The sequence below is a fragment of the Apodemus sylvaticus genome, chromosome 6 (assembly GCF_947179515.1).
Source record: "Apodemus sylvaticus chromosome 6, mApoSyl1.1, whole genome shotgun sequence".
Lineage (NCBI taxonomy): Eukaryota > Metazoa > Chordata > Mammalia > Rodentia > Muridae > Apodemus > Apodemus sylvaticus.
In genome coordinates, this window is record NC_067477.1 from 105,372,513 (window position 1) to 105,383,670 (window position 11,158).

The following is an 11,158-nucleotide window of genomic DNA, read 5'->3' on the forward strand; positions in this document are numbered from 1 at the left end:
TCCAAGCATCTGCAAACTCTTCTCATAAACCCATTCCTTCACATTACAGATGGTGCTATTGTTAACAAGTCTGCTTCTCATCACCAGTGTTTGGTGTTAGATTTCTGTCACAGAAGAAAATGCCAGAGGCAATCAACTTTATAAAGGGAAGGGTTTGATTGGCTTATGGTGTTAGAGGCAGCAGTGGTGGTTCCATTAACATTGCTTTTAGATTGTGAAGAGGCCAGAAGACAAAGGCAAGTAAGACAAAGAGCACTGCTTACATCATTAGAGAAAAGGAGAAAGGGAAAAAGTACAGGAGACCAGTGTTATCTTTTAAGAGGTCCCTTGTCAACTTTTCAGCAGTGCCATCTAGGGATCATATCTTTAATACGTGGTCATTTAGGAGACATAAAACCATAATATTTATGTTGAAATTTAATCCCTATTATGAGCTATTAAGAAATAAAACCATGGTGGGGCAGTGGTGTTACATGCCTTTAGTCCCTGCACTTGTTAGGCAGGGTCAGGTGGATCCTGATTTTGAGGCCAGCTTTATCTCCAAAGCAAGTTCCAGGGCAGGCAAGATTATACAGAGAGACCCTCCTCTCAAAAAAAGAAGAGAAGGAGGAGGAGGAAGAGGGAGGAGGAAGAAGAAAAAGGGGAAGAAGAAGCAGGAAAAAAACTATATGGGATTTTTTAAATGGTGACTAGGGTTCTGGACTCAAGAATGGATTGATCTACTAATGGATTAAAGATTGATTAGCTAATAGATTATAGAAATTAATTTCACTGGGCTTCCTGACCACTCACTCTGTTTCTCTTAGCTCATTACCAGCAGGAAGGTTTCAACAGATGTGGCCCTTCCATCTTGGAAGAAAGCCATGAGAGAAAGTAAGTTCTTTATTACATGAAGTATTTAGCTTCAGATGTTTTGCTATGGAATCCCAAAATGGACAAGTACCTTCAGCTAATGAGTCCCATCTCCCCTCTGTGGTATGAAAACATTTTGGGGGGGATGCGTGAAATAGGGGTCATCTTTCCCACCTATGAACCGGAAAACTGAGGCCAAGAGACATTAAATGGTTCATGCATGATTCTTCAATAAAGAATCTAGGCTTGAAGAACTCCGGTTCTTCTGTGTCCTGTGGTCTCTGGCTTACACTTTATATTCCTTATTCCAGGTTTAAAGTTACTTGGGTTCCTGGACAAGCAAAGAGGGAGAAGGGTAGCCCAAGAAGAGGGCATGACTAGAGGAAGGATTCCTAACCTTTGCTTTAAAAGGGAACCCTTGTAGAAGGATCATTGCGGTCCCAGTTGCATGCTCCCGACATAGGCTTCTTGGTAACCCTGTTGAAGGACGGGAAGCGAGGGCTGTAGCCAAACCTTGCTGAGTTTCTAGTCTAAACCAATCATGGGGTTTGATCTGTGTGGGATATTAATTTTAAAATGAAAAAGTAAGTGCTTGGTGGAGGAAGTCTTTCTTGCCTGGCATGTTGCATGTGCAAGGGCCTGGGTTCCATTGCTACTATTGAAATCAGAGAAACAAGTCCATAACACAGAATAAGTGTGATGATCCAAGATCCCAGGGCTGGGTTCTTCCCACCCACTGTTGGCTTCTGCAGCTGTGATGGAAAACACAGAAGCAGAGAGCAGAGGGCTCCGGCGTTCGGAACTTCAGGTTCTGTTAAGGGAGCTACATTTTGCATGAACCCAGTGACACGGTCAACAGAGATTTAAGATCTGGGAGAAGAGACAGCAAGCTGGAGAAGGGAGGCTACATGACTTCCAGGAGAGCCTTAGGCTGAGCTCAGAGTAAAGAATTTGAATGAGCAGAGAAGAAAGGGAAAGGGTTACTGAGCCAGAAGCAGCAGTTTCTAGAAATGAACTGATGGAATCACAGATAATTATCATCAGTCAAGAGTTAAACTCAGAAAACAACTGAAAGGTCCCCAGGCAAGATCTATTTCACCCAGTTCTTTCTGAGGGCCAGGGTCAACCCTTCAGTGAAGGGGGCCTTCTTCAGCAAGAAGCCTTGGTTGGAATTAGACATCTAACAAGCTGACCCCTGGAGAAGAAGCTCTACAAATAGTGGCAGGCAAAGCTGGCCAGGCCGAGATCCTACAAAAAGCACCTGGGAAATAATGCCATGAAGAACAGAGGTGGAGGAAGGCTGCTTCTCGCAGGAGATTTTGAGGAAGAGATTGGAGAGCCAGATCTGGAATCGAAATTCCTGGCAGCTCTCTAGGGCCTCCTGATGAGACCGGTACCCCAAGAACCAACCAAGGGGGCGCCTGAGGCTCTCCACACATTCAGGGAGCCTGCAAGGGCCACAACACTCCATGACCACCCCCAGAGCCGCTGGTCTCCAAGGACATCTTTTACCTTTAAGAGAATGAGAGTTACAGACATCCCAACCCTACAGCAAAATTGCGGTCTATCCACTTAGCTTCCCACTGTGCACAAATACTTACTCCCCTGTCTCAGTCCTCTTCCCAAGTGTCTGGAATGTTCTGAGGTTGAGAGAAGGCTTCACTATGTGTGAAGGTCTGGGTGTCTCTTGAAGCTGCCATCCAGGAAACAGACAGCCCGAGTCCACAGCTTACAGGACTCTCCCGTTTTAAAAAAAAAAAAAAAAAATCAGGAAACTGGTAGCATTTACATGAAGATAAGGCTGGAGGGGTTTTGTTAAGTGCCGCCTTTTTATTATTATTCCTTCCATCCTCTGAAGCCTGCATGACTGGCTCTGTGGAATAAACTGATACTAGTTCAATTCAAGGAGATAGGCCTGCTGCTTAGTTACTACTACGTGCTTGGGAGAATCACGAGATCAAAAGACGAACATCCAACAACCCGATGAAATTCCAAAGCCTACAGACTCTTCCTAGAGGAGAGAGGAAGTTTCCAACTTTGTAGAAAAATAAATGGTGGGTGAGGAAACAGGAGGCTGAGGGGGCCTGAGGAACGGGTAAGAGCCCATGACTCCGTGCGCGGTGGGGGGGATGTGGCGTTCTGGGTTATTTGACCCAATCTCCCTCGTGATGTTGTTCCAGGATGGGCTCAGGACAATTGAATTCATCCAGAAGGATCTTGCCTAAGGTACATAAACGGGATTCAGAGAAACCTTTTCTACGGTTTTGGTGCTAAGAGATGGGAGAGCAGGGAAAAATCACAAAGACCTTAGTCAGCAAACCAAATGCCACATTTTAGGGTGTCCTGTCCTCAACCTGATTCTAAAGGGACCTTTCTGTCACTCCCCAAGAAGGCGGAATCCCCCCCCCCCCGGGAGTGTCACTTTAGGGGAAGTAAAAGCCTTGGGTCCTTCAGGGACCTGAAGGAACAGATCTCACAGAGTTCTTGCAAACTGGTATTAGAGCACCTTCGAAGAGAAACTGGAGCTGACACAGTGTTGTATCAAAGGAGTGTGGAAAGACTAGGACTCGTGTCACAAATACCTGTTTCTTTCCATTTAGCCCTATACTGGTCCGGACATCAAAAATGAACTGAGGGCCTGGAATGGGGGACCCAGGGGGCGGGGCATTGAGCCCCTTTTCTTGTTCCTCTCTCTGATGCGAACACACCGAATGCACCCCTCTCTCTCTGCTTTTCACCATTACTGGGCTGTATTATTGGCCTATTGAGGACAGGTAATTAAATCTTGCTTGCTAATGGCTGCCTTAAGACTGTGGTTAGAACGAGCATTAAAAAAAAAAGTGCTACCGCCCTTTTCCGGTGTCGGCGCTGTGCGGGTGGAGCTTGTGTTCGTACTTTTAGTTATGCGGTCCAAGGGTCTGCGGCAGTCCGTGCAGGTCTTTGGACCCAAGAAGACAGCCACAGCTGTGGCCCACTGCGAACGGGGAAGTGGGCTCAAGGTGAATGGAAGTCCCCTGGAGATGATTGAGCCGTGTACACTGCAGTACAAAGTACTGGGGTCTGGTTTGCTTCTGGGCAAGGAGCGATTTGCTGGTGTGGATATCTGGGTCCGTGGGAAGAGTGGTGGTCATGTGTCCCAAATTGATGCTATCCAACAGTCCATCTCAAAAGCCCTAGTGGCTCATTACCAAAAATATCTGGATGAAGCCTCTAAGAAGGAGATCAAAGATATCCTCTTTCAGTATGATCGGACCCTGCTTGTAGCTGACCACCCCCCCCACACACACACACACCCTAGGTTTAAAAGAAAAATGGTGTTATCAATACACCCCCTCAGCCACACACTCACCCTTGGCTAAACTTTCTCAGTGCTCGCTTTGAAATTTCCTCTAGCTTCCAATGACAAAATGCATGCACTCTAATATTACACTCTTCATATGGCTGTGGTGGTCAGCTTGTGATCCAAATTCAACCACCACCCAATTTGCCTCACTTCAGCCTCTCTAAACCCCTCAACGTTGAGTTCAATGGCAGGTAGTCAGAAAGAATAACAGCAAATCTGGGTAAGAAAACATAGATTTAAGAGGAGTTTAGGTTTTGCAAAGGGATCCTTTTACTTGTCATAAATGATTAACTATGTAAGCAATTTTTTTGAAAAATAATAATTAAATTTATAGGGCCTGGAAAGAGATGGCTAAAGGTTTAAGAGTGCATTTGGTTCTTGAAGAAGACCCAGGTGACTCACAACTACCTGTAACTCCAGATTGGGCCCTTTTCTAGCCTCTAGCATGAACCTACAAAGACATACACATAACTAAATATTTTAAAAGCGTTTTAAAAATAAATTTACTACTTGTGAAAAGATGACATCAAGAGAAAACCCTCCCCCCTCCATCCCAAATGATCTGATTTTATTCTAGTCAAAACAAAACAAGCAACTTTTGGGGAGAATAGATTTATTTCAGCTCACAATTCCATATTACACTTCACTACAGAAGGGAAGTCAAAGCAACAAGAAGTTCGAACAGCTGGTACAATCAAGGGCAGAGGGAGAATGAAAGCCTGGGTATTTGCCACTCAGTTCACTGTCTCCACCAGCATACAGTTCAGGACCCAATCCCAGAGAACGGTACCACCCACAGTGGGCGCGGTCTTCCCACATCAATTAAGGCACTCACTCACAGACATACCCACGGGCCAACCTGACCTAGACAATTTCTCATCAAGACTCCCTGCCCAGATGATTCTAGGTTGTGTCTAGCTGATAATTAATCTCACCATCACAGGTATTATAGATAGGTGTAAACATACATATATTTCAAATGCCAGACACACTGATCCATCCTTTGATCCTGTACTTTTTAATTTTGATTACTTTTATTTAGTTTGGGTATGTTGGTGGGGTCTGTGTGTGCCATGGTACGTCCCCAGGGGTCAGAGGGTGATGTACAGGAATTCTTTCTCTCTTTCCATCACGTGGATGCTGAGATCAAACTCAGGTTGGCAGCTGTGGCAGTGGTAACACCACTGAGCCCTCTCACCCATCTTTCTTACCTTCTTCTGTTCTCATAAACAGTTTCAAAGTCATTGCTCATGGCATGTGCTCCATGCTGTCTTTTTTAGTGACTGTATATTAAGTTCTTTGGTATATTATAATGCTTCTTTTAAAATAACAGTAATAGTTATTATTTATATGGGATCTCCTGGAAATAGAGTTACAGGCAGTTATAAGATATACCATGTGGGTACTAGGAATCAATCCCAGTTCCTCTGGGAAAGCAGCCAAATGGTCTTCACAGCTGAGCCATCTCTCCAGCCCCTACACATGCATTTTGATTTAGGTGGCATGTGTCCCCCAACAAAACCACTGCAAGTTGGGTTTGTTTGTTTATTTATTTGTTTGTTTTTTAAATGTATTTAAAGCCCTTAACCTTGGCTAGGAGCAACTTAGTAATGGAACATGTATTTACTTAGCATGAAGAAGACCCTTGGGTCCAATTCCTGGCATCCAAACTAGATATGTATGATATACTGTTATAGACACACTTAAAAACAAATAAGCACAACTCAAAATCTAGCAAGCACCATAGCCTGGCAGCACCGTGCAGTGTAGAGTATCTGGTGTTTATCCTCAAGAATGTAAGGCTTACTCGAGAGTATAGCTCACTATCTCTGCCCAGCACTGTTGAAAGAGCACCATATGTTGTTGGTTCTGAGAAAGTATTATTATTGGAGGGGGTGGGGGTGTCACTCACGCTACAGCATGCCTGTGAAAGTCAAAATACGATTTTGTGGCACTTGGGTCTCCCTTCTACTGTCTAGGTCCCAGGGAATCCCAACACAGGTTGCTGTGCTTGGTAGCAAGTACCTTTACCTAATAAGCCATCCTACTGGCCCCTCCGTGTGTGTGTGTGTGTGTGTGTGTGTGTGTGTGTGTGTGTGTTAGCAGTATTTGGGGAGATAGGATTTTGCTACACCACTCAGGCTAGTCTTCAACTTCTATATATAACCTAGACTGGCCCAATTAGTTAGCACAAGCTGACACCAAATTTGCATTTCTGTAGACCCAGCCACTCTAGCACCAGGATCACTGGCAACACACCCAGCCTGATGATCGACACTAAGAAGTCTTACCGTTGCTATTGACAACCTTGAAGCCATATGATTTGTCTTAATCTCTCTCTCTCTCTCTCTCTCTCTCTCTCTCTCTCTCTCTCTCTCTCTCTCTCTCTTCTCTCTCTCCCCACCCATTCTTCCCTTCATCCAAGGTATGCTCAGTCTGTAAACCACTCTAGTCTCTAGTCTCAGTTTACAGAAATCGACCTTCATCTGCCTCTCCATGTTGACTGTTGGGATTAAAGGTGAATGCCACTAATGGAATCTCAGTTTGGTTGTTATTATTGGTTTGGTTTGGTTTTTTGTTTGTTTGAGACAGATCTTGCCAAAGGCACCACATTAGCCTCAAATTTGTGAATCTTCCCAAATTCTCCCTCCCAAGTGTTGATGCTTACAGATACCCTCCGTTATCCTCGGGCATTTTACAGACTATTTGGCATTGCACTTTTATTTATTTTGTTAAGGATTGGGTGAGATCATAGGACAACTTTAAGTAGCTGATTCTCTCTCTCCTTCCACTACGTGGGACTTAGGGATCAAACTCAAGTTGCCAGGCTAGGCCACAGGTTCCTTTACCCACTAAAGACATTTCAACAGCTCCTACTTTATTATCTTTTTGGGAGATTCTAGAGTGGAATTCTTTCTACTTTTGGGATGGAAGCAGCAGTGGTATATGAAAGTGTTCCTATCTCTCACTCCCCAGCCTCACCACCGTTTTGAGGCAATCTGCTAGACTGAATTGTTAATCTCCTAGAGATTTAATTTGCATTGTCCTGACTCGGGAAAAGTTGCCCTTCTTCTCCTTTGTGCTCAATTTGAATTTCCTGTTTGGCAAATTGCCTATTCATATCCTGGAACCAGATTTCTCTCTGGGCTATTCCTTACCTCCATTCAGTTTCTAGAATTCCCTTCCTGCACAGGGAATATAATCTTTGCCTCTGAGGGCACTCAGGAAGTGTCATCCCAAATATGACATTTCTGAGTGCTGATGAACTAGAGGGGCAATGGAGCCGGAAATTGTATAAGTGTAGGCTTAGTTGGTCTGCGGACCCCTTATCTACATAAAGACGTCCTCTAAAGGGAACTGAGTTGTTCTGAATCTACTCTACAGGTTTCTTATCTCCCAGTCGAGATTAATTCCCTGACACCTAGCCAAGCTAGACTCTCCCTGACCTATTTTGCGGGCCACTTCCAGACAGGGTTAATAATACCTGAGACTTTATCGGTCTGAGAAGACTGCTCTACTAGCCCTGCTTCCTTCCTCAGCTCCCAGAATGCTAGGCTGCATGCGCCTCAGTCATTTGACCTCCCTTCAAGCCTCATATTTCTGAGACTCTCATGCATTGACATATTATTAAGTGTATTTTCTACTAATCTGTCTTTTTTGATAGTTCTACTTTTTGCAATCAAATCTTAAATCTGACCTTTTTTGGTTTTTTTGGTTTTTTTGTTTTTTTGTTTTTTTGTGCAATACAGAATGTCAGTTTTCTTTTCTCCTGTTTTTTTCATACAATACTTCCTCGTCGTCCTCCCCTCTCCCCACCTCCTGACTTTTTAAAAAATAAAGTCAGTTAATCTGCAGGATTTTTTTTTAAAGTATGTATATGTTTTGACCTGTGTGTCACAGAATGCCTGTGGATGTCAGAGGACAAGGTACAGGAGTCTTTTCTCCCCTTCCACCACGTGCATGGGCCCTGGAGATTGAATTCAGGCAGCATCCTTACCACCTGAGCCATCTAACCAGTTTGATCCCAGGGATTTTTCAATTATTTAGTAAGCAAAATGTACAGTGCCTTTGTTTGGTTGGGCTGGGGTCTTGTGGTATAGTCCAGGCTGACTTCAAACTCCCTGCCTCAGCCTCATGAGCGCTGGAGTACAGTACCAGAAAGGGCTGTGCCTTAATTTGGGCAGGGGAAGTTTGGACTCAGTAAGATGGTCCTAGGAGAAAACTTAAAGCTGATGAAATTGTTGATGACTACTAACCAGTCATGGATTCACTCCTCCTGGGTTTGTGTACCTGTGAGCTATCTTTAGTTCAATTGATAAAGAAGAAAGGAAGAAAGAAAGATTAAAGCAACATCCATCCCTCCATCATCTTATTTATAAACCACCAGATTCATTCTTTTTTTTTTTTTTTTTTTTTTGAGACAGGATTTCTCTGTGTAGCCCTGGCAGTCCTGAAACTCACTCTATAGACCAGGCTAGCCTCAAACTCAGAAATTCACCTGCCTCTGCCTCCCAAGTGCTGGGATTGAAGGCGTATACCACCACTGCCCAGCCAACCAGATTCATTCTTAAAGGAGCCACCCCTGTTAGTGTGTCCTCTGTTCTTCCTAGTTTAGGTGAGGTCCATGGAGCTGTCACCCTGATTCACGTTGGGTCTCAAGATGTCTTGGCTTCGAAGCCCACCAAAGATTCCTTTTATTTATGTGTTTCCCTTGGAATCTTGTAGTGAGTGCATCAACATTTATTTGTAAGAAGAATGGTTGGGTTTCTGGGCAAATCCGCCAAGAATGGGTATTAGGTAATTTTTCTCTATGCACAGGCTTTTATCTTTCCACCTGCCAATGAAGATACCAATAAATACTTACTGACTTTTATCATTCTGCTAACCTTCAGATTCAGACTTGCGGGTAATTTCAGTAATTGCTGGTTTGCATTAAGAGCAGGAGATTAGAGATTAAGGTCCAGGGAAGATAAACGATTTGCTCAGAGGCATGTGGAGTAAGTTACCAGATCGCGGTCTCCCTGTCCCTTCTTTTCTGAAACATCTTTTTTAGCAGAGTGAAGAGCACAGGTGTGGAGAGTGAACTTTATCCATAACTAACTAGGCCATCTTGGCGCACTTTCCCAATCCTCTGCTGCTTGAGGGAGTTCTAGTAGGCAGGTCAAAGTGTCCTTTATGTGTCTGCTGCTGAGGTTCTGAGGAAGATTCTGGAAGCCAGGTGTGGCGGTACAGACCTGTAGTCCCAGAGTTGGAGTAATAGCAAGAGGATCAATTCAAGATCATCCTCAATATAAATGGGGTTCAAGGTAATCTTGGGCTATGGGAGACCTCTGCTCAAAAACAAACAGAAATATCCCTCCTCCCACAAAGCAACAACAACAACAAAAAGGTTCTGGGAGCCACACCTATCTCTCTCCCACTTTGTCACTAATAAACAAAACTAACCTGCCAGATCTGGCTGCCTAAAAGCGTCCCTTTCAGGCTGCCTACCTCCCTCAGCATCTAGGAGCACTCACCGACAGCCCCTGCTGTGTATGTATAATTACAATCCGAGGCAAAGTTTTCAGAGAGCCTACGTCTTGAGGGAGAATTCAGCGGGAGGGCTTGGTTTGGAAGAGGCCAGGGGTGTGAAAATAAGGGTGTTAAAGGCTTTTGCAAAAGTAATGGGTTTTACATATGTGAGCCCAATAATAAAGGTTTTGGAAGAGGGGCTCACCTAATTCATGGGTTACTTCCTAGAATCTGCCTTAGTCCCCAGAATTATGTAGGCATTCAGGGATGGATGGAAAGACTTTCACACATGCTAATCCACATTTTGACCTTGATTCCCTAGGCATTCTCTTCCTCCTCGCTGGAGGGGAATGAAGGGTGTCATTTCCAATTTAGAGGGAAATGGAGACGCTTCCCCACAAACAAGCTTAAGGGTAAATCCCACCCTACTGAGAATGTGTGTTGAAAGGGACTTCACCCAGCGACCCAGGTGACTCCTGGAAAGTTTTGTGGGGCAGGAGCAATTATTTTTAGCCCCACATTTAGGAAACAAGCAGAGCTTTCTGAATGCTTGCCTAGACAGACGTAAGACGCAGTGGGATGGGGAGGGAGGGTAATGCGCCCACGGCGAAGTATACACCCACCCTGCTTTAGTCTAAATAAGATGTCGCGCGCTCTCTGTTCACACCACCTGGTAAGTGAGGCAAATGGGACACAAAGAGGCCAAGTTGATGGTGGCTTTCCTTAATGCCACCATCAATATGAACTCAAGGTATACTGAGCAGTAGTTTGGGCAACGAATGCAGCTGTCTGTAATACAACCCCGGCTTCGGAAAGGCTTTTGTTGGGAACTGTGGGTGTGACTTTAGGGGACGCCCCTCCACGCGTTTCACAATCCCTTTCGCGGTAGCGAGGATTCGCTAACTGTCTCGCGGGGGTGGCCCCACTCGGGCTCCGAGGCTGGGCGGTTGCGGCTCCGCTTTCTGCTTGGTCTCCGCGAGGTGTCGCCTTCGGCCGAAGAAAACGGCAAGGCGCCACCCTCGTAGCCCGCACTTATTTATTTTCAAACAAGGGGGGCGCCCCTTCCTTTCAATTTGAAACTAGAAACCTCCTGCGGTCTCGTTCCTACGTGGGCGCGTCCTCGGCCTCCCATTTTGCACTCGCGTCGCCTTCTTTCGAGATCACACACGAACAGCCTCTCTGGCAGGCCTCGTTCCTTCCACTTTGGCCTGGAGCTCATCTTGCACACAAACGCGCGCGCGCGCAGTCCACGCAGGGACCGGGCTAGAAATCTCTCTTCCTATTCCCAGCACACAGCCAGAGACCTTTAAAAAAAAAAAACACGGAGTGCAGCGGGTGCAAGCCCGGGGGTCCAAAAGGGAGGGAGGAGCACGCCTCGGGTTTCCCAGCTTTGCAGCTTGCAGTCTGAAAGACGAGAGGGGGGAGGGGGAAAGGGAGGAGAGAGGGAAGGAA

General features: G+C 45.3%; 1 protein-coding gene across 1 annotated transcript; it reads left to right on the forward strand.

The window, feature by feature from the left end:
* The first annotated feature begins 3,725 nt into the window (after positions 1–3,725).
* Positions 3,726–10,731, forward strand: LOC127687970 (40S ribosomal protein S16-like). Its single transcript, XM_052186741.1, has 2 exons — positions 3,726–4,115; positions 10,555–10,731. The coding sequence occupies exons 1-2, from the start codon at positions 3,756–3,758 to the stop codon at positions 10,729–10,731; spliced, it is 537 nt and encodes a 178-aa protein (XP_052042701.1). The 5' UTR covers positions 3,726–3,755.
* The last annotated feature ends 427 nt before the right edge of the window (positions 10,732–11,158 follow it).

What these genes read in the sequence shown, in the direction of transcription:
- LOC127687970 (XM_052186741.1), top strand. Translation starts at nt 3,756, where the DNA reads ATGCGGTCCAAGGGTCTGCGGCAGTCCGTGCAGGTCTTTGGACCCAAG. An exon ending in ATGATCGGACCCTGCTTGTA is followed by an intron (nt 4,116 to 10,554) that starts GCTGACCACCCC and finishes GTGTGACTTTAG; the next exon opens with GGGACGCCCCTCCACGCGTT.